This window comes from Monodelphis domestica, chromosome 1 (genome assembly GCF_027887165.1).
Source record: "Monodelphis domestica isolate mMonDom1 chromosome 1, mMonDom1.pri, whole genome shotgun sequence".
NCBI lineage: Eukaryota > Metazoa > Chordata > Mammalia > Didelphimorphia > Didelphidae > Monodelphis > Monodelphis domestica.
In genome coordinates, this window is record NC_077227.1 from 76,970,990 (window position 1) to 76,997,809 (window position 26,820).

The 26,820-nt window shown below is 40.7% G+C and overlaps 1 protein-coding gene across 4 annotated transcripts in view; it reads left to right on the plus strand.

Annotated features, from left to right (window-relative positions):
- The window catches only part of HPS1 (HPS1 biogenesis of lysosomal organelles complex 3 subunit 1), a 38,542-nt gene that overhangs the window by 4,539 nt on the left and 7,183 nt on the right, over positions 1-26,820 (plus strand). For all 4 annotated transcript variants that reach the window (XM_056801148.1, XM_056801159.1, XM_056801169.1 and 1 more), the window contains 14 exons: positions 228-344; positions 10,887-11,024; positions 11,709-11,851; positions 14,340-14,448; positions 15,174-15,334; positions 16,509-16,611; positions 16,844-16,957; positions 17,385-17,454; positions 21,065-21,132; positions 22,249-22,416; positions 22,545-22,724; positions 24,563-24,624; positions 25,205-25,339; positions 25,433-25,497. In XM_056801148.1, the coding sequence (XP_056657126.1) occupies positions 228-344; positions 10,887-11,024; positions 11,709-11,851; positions 14,340-14,448; positions 15,174-15,334; positions 16,509-16,611; positions 16,844-16,957; positions 17,385-17,454; positions 21,065-21,132; positions 22,249-22,416; positions 22,545-22,724; positions 24,563-24,624; positions 25,205-25,339; positions 25,433-25,497 (1,633 nt within the window). The remainder of the gene's footprint in view (positions 1-227; positions 345-10,886; positions 11,025-11,708; positions 11,852-14,339; positions 14,449-15,173; positions 15,335-16,508; positions 16,612-16,843; positions 16,958-17,384; positions 17,455-21,064; positions 21,133-22,248; positions 22,417-22,544; positions 22,725-24,562; positions 24,625-25,204; positions 25,340-25,432; positions 25,498-26,820) is intronic.

Sequence of the window (26,820 nt, forward strand, 5' to 3'; positions counted from 1 at the left end):
TCAAAGTCCCCTTCAGGTTTTGGAATCTTTAGTTCTCTGGAGTGCTTCCTGGGGCCTAAGCTCACCTTTCTTTCTCATTTGCTTCCCTCAGTATTCATTTACTCTTGGTCAGGGTGGGACTTTGCAAAGTAACAAGATCCTCACCCTCACCAGCTGTCTTCCCAGGTATGAGCTTTCCAGGAGGGCAGTCATGCCTCCAGCCTGACTTTGCCCTCTCTCCCTGGCAGATGAAGTGCGTGCTGGTGGCCACAGAAGGGGCTGAGATCCTGTTCTACTGGACAGACAAAGAGTTCGAAGATAGTCTGTGGCAGAAGTTTGGACTGTCAGAGAACAAGGAAGAAGAGGTAAGAGCCAGGGCTGGAAGGATGTGCGGGCCACAAGACAATAGGCCTTCAGCCTTCTTCTGGCTGCCCTAACCCTCCAGGCTTAGCACAGTCAATGTCATTTCTGATGGCATCAACCCTTTCTCTCTTTGAGTGTGTAACCAGGGCCTCACAGTAGCTGAAGAGACAGTACTGGAGAGCCACAAGCACAGTGTGTTTCCTTTCATGTGATCTTGGCTTAAGAAGTGAGCCCCTTCCACTTGCAACCTGTGTGACATTGGAAAAATGTTTAACTCTCTTGCTTTCAGTTTCCCTATCTCTAAAAGGAGCAAAATAAAAGTTACACTACCTACCTAATCACTAGGTGCCTCAGTGGTTTGAGTGCTGAGCCTGGAGTCAGGAAGACCCAAATTCAAATCTTGCCTCAGACACTAACTGTGTGACCCTGGGTCTTAACCTCTTAAGTAATTGAACCACTATATGCCTCTGTTTCTTCATCTATAAAATGGAGATAATAATAGCTCCTTCTTCTTGGAATTGTTATGAAAATTTAAAGGAAAAAAATCTTTGTGAAGCACTCAGCACAGTGACTGGCATGTGGTAGGTGCTTAATAAATGCTTAGTTCCTTCCCTATCAAGGTTGTTGTCAGGGAAGCTAGGTGGTGCTGTGGCTAAAACTGTTCACCTGGGGTCAGAAAGACTAGAGTTTAGATCCAAACTGTTATGATTAAAATTTAGTTTCTAGTAATAAAAGTATTATACTTTTAGAGGTTTATTAAAGATTAAGAAGTAAAGAAAATACAAAATAAGAAAGCACGTGTCTAGGCCCAGAGAGCCCATTCACAACCACTTACTCTATATCTTGCCTGCCTGGTAGAGAGAGAGCTGCCTGTCCTTAGGAGCCGAGAGAGTGGGCAGTAGGCGGAGTCAGTTTTAAATACCCTTTGGCCCAGGTGAGGACCTCACCTAGGATTATGGGGAACTCTGGGAGCTAGCAAGGACTCCTGGGAATTGAAGTCTGGGGTTCAAATCTCCATTTTTACATCTCCCCATTTGATCCTGTTGGGAAAGATTTTTCCCAAAAGGATCATGAAAACATAATGAACTTAAAGATTACAATAATTTGATGATAAGAGGAAAAAAGAACAAAACCAATAATTGCTAGACGCATTGACAAAAAGCCAGTTAGGGGGCAGTCCTCTTTGGCATGAAAGTATAGATACAAAATAAATGTTCAATCAACCACACCCAAAGTTCATTCATGATCTTCTTGTGCCGCTTGTGGTCTGGAGGCATCTTCATGGTGTCTTCTCCAAACAGTTCAGTTTCTGGATTCAGAGAGGTAGCATGTTTCTTAACCTAAAATTCTTCTTAAAAGGAATTTAAACTTTGCAATTTAAAATAATAATATTTTTACATTTCCCTGTGAAGAGGGTGATTGAAAAACACAGGATCACTTAGGGATGCATGGCTGAGTTATGAGGTATATGAATCAATTTGCAAGAAAAATTAAAAAGACATCAGGAAAATCCAAATAAAAAAGAAAATTTCTGGATGAAAATATAGACTATCAAAGTCTTATGTGTAAAAATTCCAAGTAAGGGAAAAATAAATCTATAACAGGTCCTTGTATCAGGGCCAAATTAAAATAATCTAAGCAATCATGCATTTACCCAGTCAGTAGCCAGGACTACAGAAAGTTTGCCACACTATGAAAGACAGAAAAGGGACTAGATTACAGAAGCCAAGTAGGAGCCAAGTTAGGAATACTCGTCTGTATTTTCAGAGTGAGTGTGGATACAAGGAAGGCCTATGTCTTAACGTATGTTAAACATCGCAACCTTGAGTCTTCACACTAGGTTCAAGACCTTTGTATTGGCTTAGAAGTGCATCAATCCATCCTGGATTGGTTTATCTTTGGCCCTATGTAATGACTTTTGTATATATCTTGTCCTGGAATCAGATAGAATCATTAAGCAAAGTCCTATAACTTTTTTTAAACAATTAGTGGCATCATTTTTATAGTCTCAAGCTTTGGGGCATGCATTAGCAAATGTATTTAAATCAAAAGGTTAAAGAAAATCTTAATACTGATGACATGTGCTTCAAATATAAAAAGGAGAGAAAAAAATAAAAAAACTGAAATAGTATATTGCACATGCAAGAAAAATATAATAATAAAAGTTTTAAAAAATTCAAAAATGTAGCTTATAATCATTGACACACTGTGTCAGCTAAGAAAATATAGAATACAAGGCTTTCACACCAAAAATGAGATCCATTTCCTCTTCATATCTGGCCATGATCCACTGTGAGTACAAGCAAATGAAGTGAACAGTAGTACAAATATGTAGTTATCAATATCCCCCAAATTCTCAATAGCCCAATTAATTACAATAACAAACAAACACTATCATTTTTCACATAAGTTTCTGTATGGCATTTTTAAAACCTATGAACTAATGGATATTTGTCACAGTTTTTACAAACATAGCAAATCTTTCAACCTTGGTAAACATATTTTTAAAGTAAAATTTATTTTGGGTTTTGAACATCAAGAATTCTAGATATCATTCTGGTGGAAGTAAAATGAGCTGAAGAGTATAAATGAGAGATACTCCTTTTTTTTTCCCCCTTTGGGAGGCTTCTAGGAGTACATGCCCTGGGATTAACTACCCAACTTCCATTCACATTTTTATAAATGAAGGAGGTTGGGGGTTATAATTGTATTTCACTTCAGCTACTAGACTGGGCCTTACCTCGTGGTAGGGGCAGGCAAAATGACCAGAGATTGTTAAGGAAAATTCTAAAAATCATGTCTAAAGAACCCTTAAAATCAATTTGAGACATTTATCTCATTAAATTTTCCAAAGTTTCTTGTAGCAATTTTTTTTTATGGAATCCATCTATCCTCTATATGACAATTTACAAAGTCAAAAATAGAAAAGCTGTTTTTATGTATGGGCTTACTCAATAATACTTGTTCAGTATGGTTATGGGGGAAAGCAACAGAATTTAACAGTAGTTAAAACCCGGTACATTAAAATGATTCAGAGTAACAGAATAGTATTGAATGTAATATATGAACTTAAAATCACAAAGTCAAACCTTAAACAAAACATTCAGCAAAATGCAATAAAATACAGAGATTTTTATAAAGCATTGGAGTCTGAGAAGCCTTAAAAATATAACCTCCAGTCTTTTTAAAGTTCCTTGGATTTTTTTTGTTTTTTTAAATTAACCATTTAGATGCCTATTGTCAGAAGGCCAAAGATTGGTATTGGTTAGGCAATGGGGTTTAAATGACCTGTCCAGGGCCACACCGCCAGGAAGTGTCTGAGGCCAGATTTAAACCAAAGACCTCCTGTCTGTAGGCCTGGCTCTCAATTCACTGAGCCACCTAACTGCGCCCCCATAGTAAGGGTGGATTTTAGGAGTCCCAAATTTGGCTAAAGAGTTGCAGGGAGCTGAAATTTTCCCCTGGAACTCAGGTGATATAAATGAAAGGATCAATGCAGTCAAAAGATATCCTTTTAAAGTAGCCATAGTTATAAACTCCTGTTTGGAAAAGCCTCTTCCTTCTTTTCTTTCTTTCTCCCTCCCTGTGATCCCCTGCCCCCAGTCCACATGGAGGCTAATTGTAGCCTTAGGAAACAAACACGTCCCTGTTTTTACCAGCCGAAAATGAGTCCTGGGGAAATTGGGTCTGCTTCCAGCAGCCTAGGTCCTGGGGCTGGGGCTAGGGCGATGAGCCGTCGGGGTAGGAGGCTGGTCCAGGTGAGCGAGAGAAATCCAGGAGCAGCAGCCACCGGGGTCTCAGAAACAGGCAGGCAGCAGCTGGGATGAGTCAAGAGGCTTGCTAAATGTGGCTTGAAAAATCACTGTCTAGGCACTAGCTATTAAAAGCTGAACTTAGTAAAGATTTAGGAAAGTTAAAAAGACCAAGAGTATTTCGTCACAACCCACGTGGCTCACCAAACTGTTATGATTAAAATTTAGTTTCTAGTAATAAAAGTATTTTACTTTTAGAGGTTTATTAAAGATTAAGAAATAAAGAAAATACAAAATAAGAAAGCACGTGTCTGGGCCCAGAGAGCCCATTCACAACCACTCACTCTACATCTTGCCTGCCTGGTAGAGAGAGAGCCGCCTGTCTCTAGAAGTGGAAGCTGAGAGAGCGAGCAATAGGTGGAGTCAGTTTTAAATACCCCTTTGGCCCAGGTGAGGATCTCACTTGGCATTACGGGAAACTCTGGGAGCTAGCAAGGACTCCTGGGAATTGAAGCCCGGGGTTCAAATCTCCATTTTTACAAACCTCAAACACCTACTAGCTATGTGGCCTTGGTCAAGTCACTTATCCTCTCCTTGCCTTTGTAAAGTGAGGTTAAAATAGCATCAGCCTTCCAGGGTGATTGGAGAAAATGAGGTAATTTTTGTAACATATTATATAAATGTGAGCAATTATTATTCCTCCTGATACTAATATAGAAGCCTACACTGTTCTCTTTCAACCTTTCCCCTCATATCTCTCAGACCACTATCCATAGAAACAACCAGGATATTACTGGAATTGAAACAACATTCATCACTAGTCAGGCCGTGATGATTCTTTCTTAATCAGTTTTTTTTCCTACTAAAAAAGATATATCCTTGTTTTAAGATCTAATCTTCACTGCTCAGAAAAAACATTATACAAGTTAATGCAGGAGTATATTTTGAAGTCTTTTTCCTATAAATTTTGAAGCTATGTCAAAAAAACTAAATGATGTAGTACTCTCTCATCTGCCAAAGCCGTTCATAAAAGTCACTGAAAGATAAATAATCTCTACTTCAAAAAATTAATTTATGGGTATCTGAGGCATTTTTCCCATGACACTTGGGACCATCACCTTTATCAAGTACTTTATTTAACTTAAATGGAAATTATCTTGTATATTTTTTAGGAGCTAGTATAATTATTTTAAATGTTTGACAAACACTTTACTTTCATTTTAAGGGTAAAAGGCAGAGCTATGTTGTGTTGTTGTTGTTGCTGCTGCTTCTGCTGTTCTATATCCCAATAGAATGTAAGCACCATGAGGGCAAAGATCATCTTACTTTTTCCTATTTGTATCCTCAATATATCACAGGCAACGAATTAATGCTTGTCGATTGACTGGTTGATTGATTTTTTTTCCAACAAAGTAGCATAATATAAAGAACATGTGAGAGCCAAATAAGCCTGAGTTCTAGTTTCTACTCGTCCCCTTATTAGTAGTATAACCTTGAACAAATTAAATTAATTCAGTACTCTGAGCCTCATTATCATCATCTGTCAAATGGGAACAGTAATAATTGGACTATGTACTTCACAGTATTCTTGTAGGGTCAAATGAAAATATTTGTTGTTCTAGTGCTTTTTAAACTGTAAAGAAAAATGTGTGAGCTGTTGCTAATAGTATTAAAACTTAAGACAAGTATAGAATAGCAAGGATAGTATAAAATTTTAAATGTTGGTTTATTCGTTTTATTTGCCTATTGGCTAAGAATGAAGCAACCTTTCCCACTCTTTCAGTTCCCAAATGACTTTTCTGTTTAGAATAAAATAGTCTAGGGAGCAAATAAGTGGCTCAGTAGATAAAATGGGAGGTCCTGGGTTCAAATATGGCCTCAGACACTTCCTACTTGTGTGACGTTGGACAAGTCACTTAACCCCAATTATCTACACTCTTCTTTTTTTTCTGTTTTCTATTTTATTTTATTTTTAATTTAAATTAATTTATTTAATCAATTTAGAACATTATTCCTTGGTTACAAGAATCACATTATTTCCCTCCCTTCCCTACCCCCACCCTTCCGGTAGCTGATGCGCAATTTCACTGGGTATTACATGTGGCCTTGATCAAAACCTATTTCCATATTGTTGGTGTTTGCTTTAGGATGTTCAATTAGAATCTACATTCCCAACCATATCCCCATCGACCCATGTATTCAAGCAGTTGTTTTTCTTCTGTGTTTCTGCTCCCACAGTTTTTCCTCTGAATGTGGATAGTGTTCTTTCTCACACATCCCTCCAAGTTGTTCATTATCACGGCATTGCCACTAATGAAGAAGTCCATTACATTGGATTGTACCACAGTGTATTAGTCTCTGTGTACAATGTTTTCCTGGTTCTGCTCCTTTCGCTCTGCATCACTTCCTGGAGATTGTTCCAGTCTCCATGGAATTCCTCCAATTTATTATTCCTTTTAGCACAATAGTATTCCATCACCAACATATACCACAATTTGTTCAGCCATTCCCCAATTGAAGGGCATCCCCTCATTTTCCAATTTTTGGCCACCACAAAGAGTGCAGCTATGAATATTCTTGTACAAGTATTTTTCCCCATTATCTCTTTGGGGTACAAACCCAGCAGTGCTTGCTATAGCTGGATCAAAGGGCAGACAGTCTTTTATCGCCCTTTGGGCATAGTTCCAAATTGCCCTCCAGAATGGTTGGACCAATTCGCAACTCCACCAGCAATGCATTAGTGTCCCTACTTTGCCACATCCCCTCCAGCATTCATTACTTTCCATTGTTAGCCAATCTGCTAGGTGTGAGGTGATACCTCAGAGTTGTTTTGATTTGCATCTTTCTGATTATAAGAGATGTAGAACACTTTTTCATGTGCTTATTAATAGTTTTGATTTCTTTAATTGAAAATTGCCTATTCATGTCCCTTACCCATTTATCAATTGGAGAATAGCTTGATTTTTTTGTACAATTGGTTTAGCTCTTTATAAATTTGACCTTTGTCAGAGGTTTTTGTTATGAAGATTGTTTCCCAATTGGTTGCTTCCCTTCTAATTTTGGTTGCATTGGTTTTGTTTGTACAGAAACTTTTTAATTTGATGTAATCAAAATTATTGATTTTACAGTTTGTGATTTTTTTCTAGCTCTTGCTTGGTTTTAAAGTTTTTCCTTCCCAAAGATCTGACAAGTATACAATTCTGTGTTCACCTAATTTGCTTATAGTTTCCTTCTTTATATTCAAGTCATTCACCCATTCTGAGTTTATCTTGGTGTAGGGTGTGAGATGTTGATCCAACCCCAATCTCTCCCATAATGCCTTCCAATTTTCCCAGCAGTTTTTATCAAATAGTGGATTTTGGTCCCAAAAGCTGGGATCTTTGGGGTTATCATAGACTGTCTTGCTGAGGTGGCTTTACCCCAAGTCTATTCCCCTGATTCTCCTTTCTGTCTCTTAGCCAGTACCATGTTGTTTTGATAACCACTGACCACTGCTTTATAGTATAGTTTGGTAGATCTGGAATTGCAAGGCCACCTTCCTTCGCATTTTTTTTTTCATGATATACCTACACTCTTCTGCCTTGGAAACAATTCTTAGGATTGATTCTAAGACATAATGTAAAGGTTTTGGTTTTTTTTTAACCTGGGTTCAAATCCAACTTTATTTTTTATTTTTTTATAATTTTTATTTGGTCATTTCCAAACATTATTCATTGGAAACAAAGATCATTTTCTTTTCTTCCCTCCCCCTTTCCCCCCCCCCCACCTCTCCCATAGCCCACGCGCAATTCCACTGGATATCACATGTGTTCTTGATTCAAACCCATTTCCATGTTGTTGGTATTTGCATTAGAGTGTTCATTTAGAGTCTCTCCTCAGTCATATCCCCTCCACCCCTGTAGTCAAGCAGTTGCTTTTCATCGGTGTTTTTACTCCCACAGTTTATCTTCTGCTTGTAGATAGTGTTTTTTAGATCCCTCCAAATTGTTCAGGATTACGGCATTGCCACTAATGAAGAAGTCCATTACCTTCAATTGTACCACAGTGTATTAGTCTCTGTGTACAATGTTTTCCTGGTTCTGCTCCTTTCGCTCTGCATCACTTCCTGGAGGTTGTTCCAATCTCCATGGAATTCCTCCACTTTATTATTCCTTTTAGCACAATAGTATTCTATCACCAACATATACCACAATTTGTTCAGCCATTCCCCAATAGTTCCAAATTGCCCTCCAGAATGGTTGGATTAATTCACAACTCCACCAGCAATGAATTAGTGTCCCCACTTTGCCACATCCCCTCCAGCATTCATTACTTTCCATAGCTGTCATGTTAGCCAATCTGCTAAGTGTGAGGTGATACCTCAGAGTTGTTTTGATTTGCATCTCTCTGATTATAAGAGATTTAGAGCACTTTTTCATGTGCTTATTAATAGTTTTGATTTCTTTGGCTGAGAACTGCCTGTTCATGTCCCTTGCCCATTTATCAATTGGAGAATGGCTTGATTTTTTGTACAATTGATTTAGCTCTTTGTAAATTTGAGTAATTAAACCTTTGTCAGAGGTTTTTATGAAGATTGTTTCCCAATTTGTTGCTACCCTTCTGATTTTAGTTCCATTGGTTTTGTTTGTACAAAAACTTTTTAATTTGATGTAGTCAAAATTATTTATTTTACATTTTGTGACTCTTTCTAAGTCTTGCTTGGTTTTAAAATCTTTCCTTTCCCAAAGGTCTGACATGTATACTATTCTGTGTTCACCTAATTTACTTATAGTTTCCTTCTTTATGTTCAAGTCATTCACCCATTCTGAATTTATCTTGGTGTGGGGTGTGAGATGTTGATCCAAACCTAATCTCTCCCACACTGTCTTCCAATTTTCCCAGCAGTTTTTATCAAATAATGGATTTTTGTCCCAAAAGCTGGAGTCTTTGTGTTTGTCATAAACTGTAAGACATAATGTAAAGGTTTAAAAAAAAAAGAATAAAATAGTCTAAGGAAAGAAAACAATAGCTTAAAACTGCACTAAGACGTTCCTTTGTATACATGCATGTATATGCATTGTTAGATTTAAAATAGTTTTGAGCGTCAAATAGTTGTAGATAAGAGAGTGGGAGTCATAAACTGTGATAATTAAAATGTTTGGGAGCAAGGGAAATATATATATATATCAATTATGACCGCTGAAATATGTTTTCTACTGTGTCCTGGTTTTATAGAAATATAAGATGGTCGCCAGGGAATATATTCCCAATTTATGAATATGCCCAAGCCAACTGGGCTTTATAGAGAAATTTAATTTATAATACACTGATTAATCAATAGAAAAAGAGAGAAAGTAAGAAAGGAATAAGAATGAATAAATCAGTCAGTTGGTTTTATCACTCACCCAAGATCTCTCTAGGTAAGGCTTCTCATGCCAACCTCAGGCTCCACCTTCAAGAGAGCCTCCTTTCAAGAAATGTTCCAGAGAATTCTCCTCCTTCAGAGCCAGCCTTCTCTCCTCGTCCTCCCACAGAGCTATCTCCTCAGTCCTCCTTCAGAGCCACCTCGCTCAGAGCAAAACCTTCTCTCTCTCTCCTCAGAACCCGCTATCTTTAAGGAAACCATCTAAGTCCCCTCCCCTCAGTTCTCACATCTACCAATCACTGTCGATGTCTCCCCTGTGCCAATGGTGACTTTAACTTAACCCAGGACTGCCCAGAGGTCTGTTTTCTTTGCACATGTCTGTTGTAGGTCATATTCTCAAATAATTAAATCTTGATCTATGCTGCAGCCCTTCCTAAATCCTGTTACTCTAAGTAGGGTGGAGATTGTATTTTCCAAGACCTGGTTCTGTCATTCCAAGTATCTCTGTTGTATCAATTCTAAAATCAATCATGACTCAAAGAACTTCCTGTTCTATGCTTAAGCATAGGTCAAAACCCTTTCCATTGTTTAGCAAAAGGTTTCTGTCCTAAAGTAGTCTTAAGTAGGGAGGAGAAGGATCCTCCCATGCCAAGGGGGTTCACATTCCAATAGAGTTCTTACTATCAGTAGGGAATTTTTCAAGTATGAAATTTCCCAATGGGGAAATTTCCAACATTCATAAGTCTAAGAAATTTTAAGGTTTACAGTCCCCCCGATGATCATTGGGAGACTAGCCTCCCCATTGATCATTTAACATAATCATTTTATAGTTCTAAATGCACTTCTAACTATAGATATACACAGTATTCAATTTTCTAAGAGAAATTAGAATAGTGAGAGAGGAAATAGAAAAGAAAAGAAAGCAAAACCAATGTTTTGCTAGGTGCATTGACAGAAAGCCAAATTAGGGGCAGTCCTTTTTGGCATAAATGTGTACAATTACAATAAATGTTTAATCAAAAGTTCAGTCCTATCAATCATATCCAAAGTTCATTCTTGATCTTCTTAATGAAGTGTAGGTTTTTGGCATCTTTCTGCAACAGTTCATTCTCTGGATATAAAAGTTTCAAGCTTCTTTCTTGAAGATCTTTTCTCAAACAGAATCAAAATCTTTGATTTTTTATAACAGTAAAATATTAAACAAAATTCAAAATTCTTGGATTTTTATAAAAATACAATCTTAAAAAAATTCAAAAATTCTTAGATTTTAAATTAAAATACAGCATACATGTTTATTATAATTAGCATTATAGGGGTTTTGTTGTTATTAAGGGTGATAGGGATAGGCATTGAACCTGCATGGCATAAGGAACTCCCAGGTGAGAAACCTTTCTGCCAATACAGGTTAGCACCTCAGAATCTGAGAGAGTTGCTTGTTTGTTCCCTAGCTTCCTGCCCTAGAGGACCGCCTCAGCACTCTTTTTGCCCCTGTGATCATCTCATGTATGACCATGCTGGAGAAGCTCTCGGACACCTACACTTGCTTCTTGGCTGAGAAGAGCAACCATCGATATGTCCTTCACCTGGTGAGTGCTGCTATAAGGGCTCCAGGGTATAGATATCCTTTCTGTAAGCCCCCAGAGGGAAGAGATTCAACCATATCAGATTTGCAGTAATGCAAGGGACTCACACACACAAAGGGATGTTTAAATGCCTTGGTTCCAAGGTAGAAAAGAGGTAAGGGCTAAGCAGTGGAGGTTAAGTGACTTGCCCAGGGTCACACAGCTAGAAAGTTTCTGAGGCCAGATTTGAACTCAGGACATCTGGTATCCAGGCCTGGCTTTAAATCCACTGAGCCACCACAGCTTCCCCTTTAAGCTCCTTTTGATGATGCCAACAAAAGACAGAGTGGTGGCTTAGCCTAAGTTGGGAAGAGGCACCCTTGGGGATTGACCCTTCAGGAACCAATCAACAAGAATTGATTAATCACCTGCTCTGTTTGGCACTGTGCTAGACACTAGGACACCAACTGGTCAAATAAATAACTATTAATCACCTACTAAGTGCTAAGCATTAATCACCTTCTATATACTGGCAAGCGTTTAGTGAGTGCTTATTACATGCTCAGGATGTACTGGGTACCAACCTTTCAAAGATAAGAGCAAAACAGCCCCTGCTCTCAAGGGGCTACATTCTAGTGGGGAAAATTCGTTGGAGATGAAATGAAGGTAGGTCTTTAAGCATCTTAATTCACTTCCCTACCCTTATAGTTTGGTGAATGCCTGTACATCGCGGTCAACGGTGACAACACGGAGAGCGAGGATGACCTGCGTCGGAAGCTCTATGTGCTGAAGCACCTGGTTGAGATGCACTTTGGCCTGGTCACCCTGGATGGCCATCTCATCAGGAAGGAGTAAGTCTCTGATTGAGGGGAAAGAGTAAGGTTGGAGACAGGGGAGTTTGATCCAGACCAATGACTTCACTGATGTTGGGAATAGCTAGTGAGGAAACTCTCTACCCGTGTATGTCGGCAGCCTACTCTTCTGCTTGTTGTCTTTGTCAGAACACTGAGAACTGAAGTAAATGCCAGGGTCATGCAGCAAGTATGTCAGAGACCAAAACTGAGCCCAGTTCTTCCTGACTTGGAGGCTGGTTCTCTGCCCAAATGGACCCGTCACCTCTCAAATCTCTTATATCACATTGAAACCAAACTAGCAAATATTTATGGAGCCCACTCTCTGCAAGGCATTGTTTCTCCAACTTCTGAGTTGCTGCATCCATGGCCCATTGCCCTGATCTGGCTTTCTGGTCTCTAGAACTGGCTTTCTAATTATTCCAAGGCTGAGTCAGAGCCCGGACATGAAATTTGTGTGGCATAGGCCAAGATTTGAAAATTGGACAAGCCCAACTCATCCTTCCCCAGGGAAAAGTGACTAATTCTACATTTAAATAAAAACAGACACATTACTGTCCATCAGTGGCTTTGAACCTTTACGGTAACTCAGGAGACTTGATGTGGCACAACCCACATATTGATACATTGTGGATAGCAGAATTTTCTGGCATTAACATGTACATTTATAAAAAATATTATTTTTTTAAGTGTTTCTTGTGATACTCTGGGCATTTCTGTTCACGTTGCCTAATCCTGCTTCCAGTTCTACAAACAGCTGTCCCATACTGAGTCCCTTTTCCATCTAGTGTTCTTTAGATTCTCAAAGATGAGTAGCTCTGTTCAGGGCAGATTCTCCTCTGGCACTGTTCTCCCTTTTCTATCACCTGGGTTGTCTCCCGACTTTCCTCTAGCTTCAAGTCCTCTGATTCTGTGAATGATTGTTCATAGAGTCCTCCAGGATTATAATGTAGCTGTGGAGAAACAGACTCTGGTTTGCTTGTATCCCAAAGAGGAGGAACACAATGTGTTCACTCTCAGGATTGATGGTTTGAAAAACTGGAACCTTTTTCATTTGCCATAGAAAGAAAATGACTAGCCCCCTGGTGGTGACCTAGAGCAGGGACTCTTAAACCTTTTTTGTATCCTGGGCCTCTTTGGAAGTCTGAGGAAGACACTGGACACCTTTTCAGACTGATACAAAAATCCCAAATTACCTAGAATTAAAAATCTTAAAATGCATAACACAAATTACATAGGATCACAAGAGAAATCAATTACATTGAAATAAAGTTTTCAAAGTACTTCTTTTTAAAAAAAGGTTTATGAGCCTGAGTTTAAGAAGCCTTGAAGTACTACATTCACCCATTTATCCTGAAGACCAGAGATGTCAAGGTCTCACCATCAATCAGCAGCATAGCTGGGACTAGAAGATAGGTCTCCTAAACTTCCATTCTTGCTCTTTCCTCTGTACAAAGCTGCCTCCTCATAGGCCTACATCCCCCAGATGATCTCTAGGTTTGGTGGCAAGTGGTGCAGGGAGCCAGATATGTGTCCCCAGTACCCTAACTAGGTAAGTGGAATTCAGAGATGGCTGTTACTCTGAGCTTTGTCCCAGGCCATTCACTCTGAGTGAGTAGGGTACCTGCACCTTGAAGACATTTTTATTTCTGCCCCTCTCTTCCAGAGCCCAGCAAAGTGCCTGGCACAGAGTAAGCATTTAATCAGTGCTTAACGAGTTGAACTAAATTCAGTGGCTCTTGGCTCTCTCTTTTAGACAGTTTCTCAGAGCAGGGCTTCTTAGCCTTTTTTGTGTTATGGCCACATTTCTCCCATAACTTTTACCCACTGAATCAAGAAGTAGAATTTGTTTAAATTTTATTTTATTTTGATAAGATCAAACCCTGATTCTGTCATTTTTTTTTCATTTAATCAGAAATCTCCTTCATTGATACAGATTGCATTTAGTCTGCAACAAGTTTTTGAGCAAGGGTTCTAAACTTTATTTGTATCTGGTGAAACCTTTGGGCCCCTTCTCAGAATAATGTTTTTAATGCATAAATTACATAACATGACAAAAGAAATCAATTATTTTGAAATATAGTTATCAATATTTTTAAAAAGACAAATTTATTGAGGCACTGAGGTAGCACAGTGAATAGAGTTCCAGGCCTGGAGTCGGTAACATCTGTCCTCAAACACTTCTTCAGTGTGTGACCCTGGGCAAGTCTGTTTGCCTAGCCTTTGCTGCTCTTCTGTCTTAGAGTTGCTACTAAGATAGAAAGTAAGAGGCCTGCCCCAACTTCCCTGCTTGGGCATTGCCCTGGTTGCTCTCTCTCTGGTGTCTCATTTTTTCCTCGGCTGAGATGGAGTTAGGTGGTGAGAGAGCGAGAGCAGTAGTTTATTTTCCCATTAGTCACTGAATGGTCTGATCATTTAGGATTCAAGATTTGGTTAGGCTTGGAACTAGTCTGGTTCCCTCCTATCATCACTGTCCTTGACCATCTAGGCTCCGGCCCTCTGACCTGCAGAAGCGTACACAAGTGTGGGCCCTCTTCCAGAGCTTGCTCCATACATACAGCCGCCTCCGAGAGCAAGAGCAGAGCTTTATGGTGGAGGTAATTTCTGTGGGGGTCTGAGGAGGGGAACCCTGCCCTGTATGTTTTTGATGTGAAATTCTAGACAAGGATCCAGCCCCAGCACCCTAACCCATCTGAGGAGAGATTGTTGCCTGGCCGGAATGAGGGACATTGATGGTCCTGAAAATTGGCTGAAATCCCTAATTTGAATTTTCTTTCTTCAATGAATGATGGGCCCTGGTTACTAACAAGCTCTTAGGAAAGAAAGCAAACTCTGTATTATAGGAGCATTGAAGTAGAGATGAAAGAGGCCACAGATGAGGAAAGTGAGGCAAAGGGAAGTCAAGAAACTTGCCCAAGGGTCCCACAGCCAGTAAGTATCAGAGGCAGGATTTGGATGTGGGTCTTTATGATTCCAAATCCAGTGTTCACCAACAAACCTTCCCATCCTTATTAAAATTGCATGCTCATGTGCCAGGTAGCAGCTGCATTCTCTGTTGGGGATAGTTTTCTTTAGTGTTTCCCAAGCAAAGCCAGGACTCTAAAGTCTACGTGTGACTCCTAAATTTTTGGTGTTCCCTTGTTAGCCTTCCTGAGGATAGACATACATGGTTGAGCCTGGGTTCCTAAAGGAGGATTGCAATAGGTACTTTTCCACCATGATCATAATGGTTGCTTTCATCCTGCTGTGTCATAGACAGCAAAGAATGATCAGGGTCACATCTCAGTGGTTTCTTTATCTTCACGACCACTACCTGGGTTAGGCTGTCGAGAGGATAATCAACCCCCAGCTGTGTGAATTATGTATCGAGGTCCTAGAAGAACACGTTGTCCACCATATCAATACCCACTCTGAACATGGTGGTGAAGAGGTCCTCCATGCCTTCCTGGTTGCCCACACCAAGCTGTTGGCCTTCTACTCCAGGTAAGCCCTCAACACTCTGCTAATGCAGAAAGAGACAAGTAACTTGGTTTTAAGCAGGCCCCTCACTTTCTGCTTACAACTTCCTCTTCCCCAGAAATGCTCCCCTCAGCCCAATTTTTTAGTGCAGCCCACCTCCTCTATAAAGCCTCATCTGATGGCCCTTACTGAGCTCTCCCTTCTTGCTAGCTTGTAGTTCAGCCTTTGGTTTTAGTCTTGTATCCTACTCTCATTGTGTCATATAAGAAAGTTCCAATTTTTCCAATAAAAGATACACAGAATTTGAAGGGTTGGAAGGGACCTCAGAGGCCATTTTGTCCTACCCCAAACATGAAAGTGATTCCATACTATAGCATGTCTGACAAGGGGACAAAGTAGAAAGAGGTCATCCAGCCTTACCTTAAAGACTTCCTAGGAGGGAGAACCCAGTCCCACTTGAATTCCATTCCACTTTTGAACATTTCTTATTTTTAACTAAGTTTAAATGACCGTAGCACTTCAAAGTTTTCAAAAAATATTTTCATATACTATTTCAATCAAGCCTCACAAAAACCCTGTGATATAAGTATAAGAGGTTTTTATTAACTCTTACAAATGAGGAAACTGAAGACTCAAGGGGTTAGGCAACTTGCTCAAGTTCACATAGCTAGTGTCAGAAGCAGAGTTTGAACCCAGATCGTCTTGATTCCAGGCCTAGTACTCTTATCTTTTCTTCCACCCTGACTCACAGAAAAATTGTGAGTTCTCTGAAGATATGGGCCCTGTCTTAAACTAACTACATGATATCTTCTGTAGTTTTTGTATTGTTAACCTACCTATTGACTAATCATTGCAATCCTGGTGAGGCCCACACTTTATAAGGCAGTTGTATACAAGTAGGCACAACTGAGACAGCATAATAAGGTGAGCAGAAAACAGCAATGAACTTTGATATTTTCCTTATTGAACTGGGCTGGCCCCTTCTCAACAGCTAATTCCTATTTGCCCAGGGGAAGAAGGATCTTAACCAATCCCAATGCAGGGGACATTGTCTAAGACCCAGCCCATCCATCCTGTATCTAGCTTGGTGTTGTCCTTACCTACCTATCCATGGAGTTCCCAACCACAAGCCATTTGGAAAGGGGGGAGCACCCCATAGGCACTTCATAACTTGCAGACTCTTTCTTTGTATCTGCAGCCATCATGCTAGTCCCCTGCGCTCCACAGATCTCCTCACCCTCCTCCTCATGGTTCAGGACCTATACCCCAGTGACAATTCAGCGGAAGAGAACAGCACTCAGGTTGTCAGTCAGATCCCCTGGTTGTAACTCTTGTCATGAGCTATTGAATGTTGGCATGGGGAGTGGTTTCCTGGGTGGAAGAGGGATGGGTAATGGAGTGAGGAGGGGAGAAGGAAGAGTGTGTAGCTCCCTTGCTTTCTATAGGCCTGCTTCAAAAATGAAGCTAGAAGTATTCCCGTGAGACAGACATCTACTCAGCTTAGCCACCAACCTTAGTCTCAATTTCCTATAGGCTGCCCAAGAAAGACCATCCCACCAGAGACCCAGCAGCAGCAGCCAGAACATTCCTGTGCAACTAATGAGAAGCCTTGGCCCACATTCATCCTCTCGGAGTTCTGAGGAGATGGTGGGTGCAGTGGGTATGGGAGACCTCTCTGAAGCATCAGTCACCTTGGTCATAGGCACCCATTTCCAGCTACTCTGTCCTATCGCATAGGTTTCCCACCCTTCTTAAAAGAGCAAGGCAGCCTTGGACTGGGCCTGGTGATACGACTACTGGGGAGGTTGAGGCTGGTGGGTCTCTTAAGTTTGGAAATTCTGAGCTGCGGGGAGCTATGCCAGATAGGGTTTGGGGAGGGGTGAACAAGCCCAGGTCAGAAATGGAGCAGGTCAAAGCTTCCATGAAGGTTGGGCCCATGAAGAGCTGCTACACCTCCAGTCTGGGCAAGATAGAGAGGACTAGGCTTTAAAAAAAAAAGCCTTCGAGATTCCTAGGTCAAAGCCATCTGGACAATCCCACTTTGTTTTTGAACCCTTGCTTCTCCTTTCTTAAGGATATAGACATTCTCTCATTGCCAGAGGAATACTACAGTCCAGCACTCTCAACTGGGGAACAGAGCTCAGGTAAGCCCTACAGCCATAGGGGCAAAAAAGAGAACCAAAAGTCCAGTTTTAGAACTAATGGCAGGAAGGTCCAAGTTTCAGAGGATTGATTCCATTAATGAGCTACAGTCTTACACTGAAACTTGTAGAAACCCAGTTCTCCAAAACAAAATTAGCATTAGTTTCTGCTTTGGTGTAGAATACAGAATTATTAGAAACATACACATTCTCATGTGCGTGCACACACACACACACTTACACATACACATACTCACACTTGAGCATACATACACATCCTTTCCTGACCTCAAAATGCCTATCTTTGAAATAGAATAACAAGAACAAAAAAACTGAGAGCCACACCACACCAAAGACTAGAGTTTTTGGACCTTTTTTCTATCTGCTTCTTTCCAAATTTGAGTAAAATACTTCTTTCCCAGGCAAGTCTCCAAATCTTAATTTTCCCTACTGTGGAATGGAGAAAGGCAACAAAGTGTAAGGGGGAGTGGGAGAAACCTTGAATTTAGAGTCATGAAACTTGAGTTTAATCCCAGCCCTGCCAAAAAGACCTTGGACAAATCACTTCTATTCTCTGAGTCCTCATTTATAAAAGGAAGTGACTGGGTGAGCCAAAATCTCTTCTGGGTTGAAATGTGCTTGATTGGCTGATTGTTCTTATAAATAAAACTTACTATCATGTTGACTACATAGTAAATGGACTGTCCATCCACTGCCACAAAGATACATGACCTGTGTACCTTTGTGTTCAGCTACATCAGATGATCTCTTAAAGCTGTTGGATGCATATCTTCCTACTACTGAGATCTCCTTTTCTCATGTTGCTTCTTTCCTCTTTCTGCCTAGGCAGCTAGGTCCTGGGGGCTTTGCTCTTCTTGCCTTGTTTCTGTCTCAGGGTTTTCAGGCCTTGTCCCCTGGCCATGTCTCTCCAATTTGAATTCTTTATTCTCAGTCCATGGGCATATCATGTATTTTGTGTGAATGCAAATCTCTGACTTCTTAGCCAAAGAATGGCAACCCCATAGCAGGAATTTTGGCTAGCACAGCATCCCCTTCTTCCCCAGCTCTCTCCCTCTTGTCTTTCCTGGCTAAGATGAAAGAAGTTTTAACCCTCATAATTCCTTGACTTCCTTGAGCTCCTAGGTATATGCACATATCTTTTAGGATTTCCCCTTACCTCTTCTGTGGAAGATTACTTTCCTAACTTATTTGTCAAGATCTCAATGGACTCTCCGTCTTTGATCTATAAGGTACACTGTGATTCCTCCCAACACCCTTCCTCCTAGCTCACAGCCTTCCTATCAAAACTGGTGTCTTTCCAGAGTTGGAACTTCTTGCATATCCAGCTTTTAGTCTTTAATTCCATCTCTCCTTCTGCTTCTTCTCATGATCATCAGTTCTCTGAATCATCTCAATCTTACTTTATAGGTCTGACAAATTCTCCTTTCTAAATCTCTTGATCTCAGATGATAGGGTTGGAGGAAATGATCCCAAAGGTCCTTTCAAATTCTGACCTCTCTTCTTCATTTATTTTCCCTCCAACTTTCCTGTGCTGGTGGGGGCATATCTCAGGCACATCAGACTTCCTCTTGGGACCTTGAGCAAATTCCTTCCTCTCTCTCTCCAGGCCTCATTTTCCCCATCTATAGATATAATGGCAAGTATTCACTAGAAAACCAGACCTGGAGTCAGACAAACTTAGGTTCAGGTCCTTCATCATACTCTCATTGACTGTAGGACCCCTTAAGCGGCCTCCATTTTCTGCTCTCTAAAACAAGAGGCTTAGACTCAGAGGTCTCTTAAATTCTTTCCAGTTCTAACTATGTGGTTCTAAAGTGGATCTCCTGTGTAAGCCAGAAAAAGTTAATCTAACCTCTTTCTGGACCTGTTTTATCAACTATAAAATGTAATCATAGCAATAATAAGTAAACATGGTGTAACAGTGGGGGAAAAAAGTCTTGAATTGGGGGTTAGGAGAATAAGGTTTTAATCCCAGGTCTGCCAAAAATACTCTTTATGACTTTGGGCAAATTGCTTCCATTCCTTGGGCCTCAGTGTCCTCATCTATAAAAGGAAGAGATCCAATGATTTTATCTTGGAAAAATCTCTTCTTTAAATTTTTAGGATTGGCTAATTGTTCTAATAAATAAAACTTACTATCATAATGACTACACAATAAATGAACTGTTATATAGTAATTATATAGCACTTTAAGGTTTGCAAAATGCTTTACAGATATCTCATTTTGTCCTCACAACAATTCCAAGAGGTAGGTGCTTTTATTATTATAACCATTTTGCAGATGGAAAAACTGAGACTGAGGCTAATTGATTTACTCACTCATCACAGCTAAAAGTATTCAAGGCAGGATTTTAAGAAGAATCTCATGTCTTTGGACCCAGCAGCACCTTCACTACTGTGCTGCCTACCTATAGATAATAATATGCTTCCTAGGATGTGATGAAGAAAGTGTGTTTTTCAAATCTAAGAGCACTATATAAATTTATATTATATGAATGAAGAGCTCAAGAACAAGTAGGATTGGTCTCAGCAGAGAAAAGCCCTTTCTCTATCAGAGGCTAGAACAAAGAAAGAGAAAATGGGGAATGGCATAGAGGTATTTTGAGGAATAAAATGGGGACTAGAGCAAGCTCACATGTGAACTCTATTTTTCTTACAAAGGGAGGAGGTGAGGTTATCTGCAATGAGCTTCCAATAAGCCTTTTTATAAGATAGGAAATCTCCAGGTTACAGAAAAGTTATTTCCAAAAGTTCACTTGTCAGTCATTTGAAACTAAGAACATGTTTTTTCTGAGACACCATGTTGTACATGTTGGTTGTAGGTAGGGAAACTATAATAGAGAGCAGCACCATGGCAAATACACAGCCAATTACTTTGATATTTTCTTCAATTACAATATTTATTAAATAGACTTTTTTATAGGCTGACTTGAGACCTGAACCTTGTGCAACATTGTTTGGTAAAATGCATTCTATAGTGAATATGAAGGTGCTAGAAATGTCTATATCATTGCAGCTCTTATAGCCATTTAGCAAATTGTAGGTGAAAGGATAAGAGGGGGCTAAGGAGGTCAGGAATTATTGGGAAAGAATTCTAAGAAATTTTGGTGGAGGAGCAGGTGCATGTATGGAAATTAAGGAGAAGAAATGATAGAGGATCTGTATTCCTGCTTAGAGTCCCTGAACTATGGGATCTCTATAAGACTTTTACCACCCAGATATCTGACTTAGTTGCATCTTGGATCTTACCCAAGGGTCTCCTCTCTGTAGAAGGGAGCATGATGTCTTTGATGGTACATACTTTTGTATGGTGATATACATTGGGCATACAGCAAGAAGGAAATTTGATCACTCAGAAAATGGCCTGAACTTTCTGGTAATGGCCTGGCACTGCTCTCTTGAGAGGCCCTAGGAGCAAGATGGATTTTCCTGCCTGTTTGTACTGGGGCCTTCTTGCCTCTGCCTGATGCCATAGCAGTTGTCCTTATCAGAAGATCTATCTCTGCTCCAGTAATAATCATTCTGTCTTGTGCCTCTGATCTCCCTCCTTTGGGACAGGGCAGATAACATACAACTCCTTTGTAATTTACAGGAAGTACTGTCTGGCTGGATGCTGGGACTCCCCCAATTGGTGGGGAAGCAGATGCTGCCTTTGTCCAGGTGAGTTCCTGTTGGAGATGTGGGATTAGTCTGAGACTTCAGTGGATCCTTTTGGGAACAGGTTTGGGGTATAGACTTTTCTACCAAGAGAGACTCCCTCATTTCTTTTCCTTGCAGAACTCAGAGGGCTCTTATATTTGGTTTTCCTCTTTTTAACAGTATGCACACATGTTGCCAGAGCCTAGTCCATCAGGTTCAGTGGATGAGGACTTTAGACTTAGGGTAAATCCCCACCCTAAGTCTGGCTCATTCTGCCAAAACACTAGTAACAGTTTCTTCACAGAACTATATAGTAGATTGCAGAATACTAGCTTTGAAATCAGGAAGATGGGGTTCAAATCCCAACTCATAGGCATAAGCTGTGTGACCCTTGGCAAATCACTTAGTTCTTCTTTACCTCAGTTCATTGAGGGGGGATTGGACATGATAATCTCTAAGGGTGCTGCCAGCCCTAAATCCATAGTCTTCTGAATATGTGATATTCATTTGATGAATTCATTATTCCTAAGAGCTGGAGTACACCTGGGACACACTTTCTCAGACTGTCTGTAAAAGGTCTTAAATATGTTCCATCAAGAGTTGAGTTTCATTATGGCCTCCTGGTTCAAACTCTTCTCACAACACTAGTTGTGACTGTTCTGTTGTTCCTTTACTTGCACATTTTTTTAATTTTTTGATATACCAAAGAGAGCAGGCTAAGACTGAATAGCTTTAAATATTTTAATTTTTAAATTAAGTATTTAATTTTAAGGTATTTTAATGTTCTGGAGAGACAAATACTATGTGTTATTCTATCTCATCTCCCAGTTTTTTCTACCTTTCCCTACCTATCATCACATTTTTCACTTCTCCATATCTACCTTTTTTTTTCCTGACAGTGAGGTAGAGTGATTCACAGAAATCTGAAAGAACAGGATGGTTATATGTTTGGGGGGAGTGGGGTCGAACTAGGAAGCAGTGACTTAACTGAATTTTTGGATCCAGACATTATTTTCCCCTTTCCCTATCAAAAAACAAGAAAATTCATGAAGCTGACTCTTGAATAGTGAACCTAACCTTATTTCATCTACCTCCATCATCTCCTCTCACTCATGTCTCTCTGTCTTCTTGAATTAGATAGCAGAGGACACCTTGCAAATGTTGGTCCCCACCTCTCCTGCACCTTCTAATCCCAGAAGAATTTTCCTTGATGCCACTTTAAAGCAGAGCCATTGTGTTATGATGCCTCACACTATGTACTGCCTACCTCTCTGGCCAGGCATCTCTATGGTGCTTCTAACCAAGGTAAGAGAGTCAGTTTGGGCTTGCTCTGAAGTTCTCCTCCAGACCTGACTACCTTATCATCTGGCGAGGATGAAGGAGGTGGGGTTGCCTTTTCCTTAGACCTCTCACTCTCTGCTTTCTCCCTACAGAGCCCTAGCTGCCACTTGGCTCTCTCCCTTTACCAACTGCTAGATGGTTTTTCAGTACTAGAGAAGAAATTGAAGGAGAGGCAGGAAACAGGGAGTACCCTTCGCTCTCAGCCCCTTCTGGGGGACTTGCGCCAGAGGATGGACAAATTTGTGAAGAATCGAGGAGGACAAGATATTCAGGTCAGACTTCAGCCTCATAGAAAATCAGAGCAGCAGCTCAGTCCCTCCAGGGAGAAAGGAAAGACTCTTGTGCTCCTTGAGGACATCAGTGAATTAGAAAATGAAAATTAGGAAGTCAGAGGGGAATGTAAAAATTGTATTCAAAACATTAAACCCTTGAGTTCAGTGCTTTTTTTATTAATCAAATAGTCTGGTCAACAGGATTATCACAAATCTCATATGTGACTCACCATTTATCAAATAACTTAAAATTCAGTTTGCATGTGTTTTTTAAGTTAATATCATAGACTTTATATATGCTATATGTAATGTTACAATGTTTTAATTTCTTGGGCTTTTAAGAAATTTGGCTTAATTTTTTCTCTTAAAAAGCTATTCTCCCATCTTCCCCCATTGGAGAAAAAAAGGGAAAAAGAAAAACAAAATCCTTGTCACAAATCTGCATAATCAAGCAAAGCCTGCATTGGCCACATCCAAAAGTATTTCTCTCTGATTATACCCTTGTTTCACCCAGAGACCTCTGAACTCATGGTCAGTCAGTTTATATATATTTATGAAACACCTATTTTTGCACTACCACTGCAAAAGGTGCTATGTAAGTTGTCAAAGAATTAACTTGAGGAGATTGTAGTTTTACCATGAAGATTATATCTACACATGAACCAAAAAAAAAAAAAGGATAGGGCCATGATTCCATACCTTTTGGAATATTTTAAGGACCCCATAACCATGTCCCACCCTCTCAGACTGCATGCCATGTCCCACCCTCCCAGGTTGTGTACAGTGCCCTGTCCTGCATTAAGGCAGGACCTGGCTCCAGGTAGTTTGCAGAAGGGGGTACCTCCTGTAGCCACGGGGACCCCGCCCCTACACCCAGCCATCCTGGGGACTGCTGCCCAAGCCCAGTGGGGAAGGTGGCTAAGAGAGCCAGTGTAGGCATGGGTGCCCACAGAGAGGTCTCTGTGTGCCATCTTTGGCAAGTGTGGTATATATTTGCCATCATGGGCATAGAGCATGTGTACCAACCGTAGTATATACACTCAGTACTGTAGAGAAGGAATAAGAGAGAAGATCAGGGTGGGCTGGAGTAACTGGGGAAGATGTCATGGAGAATACGGTATTTGAATTGGGGCCTTGAAAGATGGTAGGTATTGATTAGGCCAAGAAGAAAGGGAAATCATCTAAGACCAGGAGAATGATGAAGTAGCCTTGCACATAGTAGGCATTTAATAAATTTTGGTTGGGTCTAATAGAAGTCAGCAATGTAACCAAGCAGGGAAGAGGGTGCTATCCATGGTAGGCTCTGGGGAAGGTGGAGAGACCTGCCAGGTTGAAAAAGAGAATGTGACAAGGAGTAATGGGGGATAAAAATGGAGGAGACAAGTGGGGCCAGGTTAGAGAGGGCCTTGAATACAAAGATGATAAGTTTAGGCTTTGTTCCATTGGCAGTGGGATGTTGATTAGAAATTTGTAAGCAAAGGAATGATGTCATGAAGGTCATGTTGTAGGAGGGTGAGCCTGACGCCACTGTGAAAAATGAAGTGGAGCCAAAGGGAGTAAAGTATATGAAATATTAAAACCCACTAGAATTTTTGATGATTCAGGAGGCATTTCAGGATCTTATAGGGCCTCAGGGTGATCATCTTGAATATGTATGAGCATCATATTCAGTGCACAAAAGAGCTACACCACAGGATGGTATAGGACTCTAAAACTGATTCTGAAGTCATCACAGATGTGTAGGAAGCCCTGTGGTTTCAGCCCTAGCTCTGGCATTGCTGGGAGGTAAAGGGTCCTTTGGGGGTCTGGATCCCTATAATTCTCTATCCTCATTTCAGAACTCATGGCTGGAATTTAAGAACAAGGTTTTCTCCAAAAACGAACAAGGGTCATACATGGAGTAAGTATAAGCTCTAGAAAAATGGGCTGAATTCAGAAAGGAGAGTAGGTGGGAAGGAATAGCAAAGTGAGAGCAATGGGAGCTATTAGGCAGGGGGCTGGACAAGGATGACTTCCAAAGCTCCTCACTAATGTGTCTGAGTATGAGATGACAGAAAGATGCCGGAGTACAGAAAAATAGAAAGGTGCCAGGAGAAGCTCTGTAGACACAGCTAGAGAGAAAATTCCCAAGCAGGATTATCATCAAAGAAGAGAGAACCCTGAGGAAGCTGAGGCTCCAGTATGTGGGAGAGAGGGCAGCCAAGAAAAACAGGCCCACCAGAAATTGGGGAAGAGAGGATGCTTGTGTCTGCAGCACCGACCTCTTGAGGCCTCCAGCTGCCAGTCCCTTCTAAGTCCCTTCTCTGTTTGTACCCTGGACCCACTTCTTGGTTTATATGTTGCCCCTCCCACTGGGACATGAGCAGGGATTGTGTTTAGTTTTTTTGTTTTGTTTTGTTTTGTTTTTTATCCTGAGCACTTAGCAAAATGCATAGGAGCAGGGCTTAATGAGCACTACTGATTGAGTCCTGGATCCTCAGGATTATCCAGGCCTGTGGCAAGGTAAAGCGGCAGCTTTGCTCCATGTACCGAATCTACTTCCTGAGCCCAGTACCTGGAGGGGGAGGACCCTGTCTCCCCCAGAGCCTGCAGAGCCACGTCCAGAGCGTCATGCAGTAAGTAGGTGAATGATTAGTGAGGTGGGCCTGGGCCTAGACTGGAGCCTTCAACCACAAGTCACCTGGGTTTCCTCTGCTTTTATCTGACAGAGAAAAGCTGGTGGACTGGAAGGACTTTTTAATGGTGAAGAGTCAGAGAGACATCACCTTGGTGTCATATCCTGACTCAGGAAGGGGGAGCCAGAGCTGCACAGGCTTGTTGTGAGATTCAAGTGAGCTGATATTTGTAAAGTGCTGTACAGTAATGAATATCAAATGTATAGATACTGAGATATTGGGTATATATAGAGACGGATCATATAGATAATGCCGAGTATGTGTGAATATTGAGTATATTATATAGATGTATATATAAAATGTGTGCAGATACATTCATATGTGCATATGTATATACACACATACATACTAGCTATCAGAGGCAGAAGGGAGGAAAGGGAGTCTCTACTTAACCACTGTTTGCCTGAGTTTCCTTATCTGTAAAATGGGGACATGATGGCACCTGCTTCCCAGGTTGTTGTGAGGATCAAGTGAGATAACATTTGTAAAGTGCTTAGCACAAGGCCTACCATTTGTGAATGCTTGTTCCCTCCCTTTATGATGTCAAGTACTGTCCTTGATTACAGTTTTCCTGAGATTTGTTGGGGAGAGATTATTAAAGGTCACCCTTTGCCAGAACATAACTGGCTACATGTTGGCCAAACTAACTGTTTTCTTTCTGTGGATGTTTTTAATGTATAAAAGAGATGAAACTCCCCCAATCTATGTCAAAATGCTTAAGTTCCTAGAATGGAGGAATGGCTCACATCTAAACTAATGGCATCAAGAGAGACCCCTGTGTCCTCTCCCCACCTCCCCCATTGCACTAGCCAGAATGTTTGACTGTCCAAATTCAGAAAAGAGGTGATACCACTGGTTGTCAGTATACAAGTAACAGCTATGAAAAACCGGTTGATGGCCACAATGTTAGTCATTGGCATTGATAGAGTACTTTAAAGTTTACTAGTTGCTTTACATTCATTATCTCATTAGATCCTTACAACAACCCTTGGAGGAAAGTGCTATGATCACCCCCATTTTCAGATAAGGAGATGGGATCAGAGAGTTTTTGTGGGGTCACACAGCTGGTAAGTGTCTAATGTCAGGATTCAGACCCAAGTCTTACAGATTCTGATTCCAGCACTGTGCCTTCTAGGCCATTCTGTCTGGGTCAAAACAGTTCATTAACTGTTGTCTCCTTAACTGTCCCTCCCCTCAAATATATGAGTCTCATATGTCTCATGGGACTCCCAAGACTGAGAATTATGAGAAATTAAGGAGAAAGAGGGAAAAGAAGTAATATTCTTTGAGGAGAGGGATGAAATGAAACTAGAATTCAGCTAAATGACATACCCACTGCCTCTGGTGATGGATGCTTCTAGATTTGGTTGGATGATTTTCCTGGGATCCCTCCTGTTGCTTAACATTAGTACCTCCTTAAC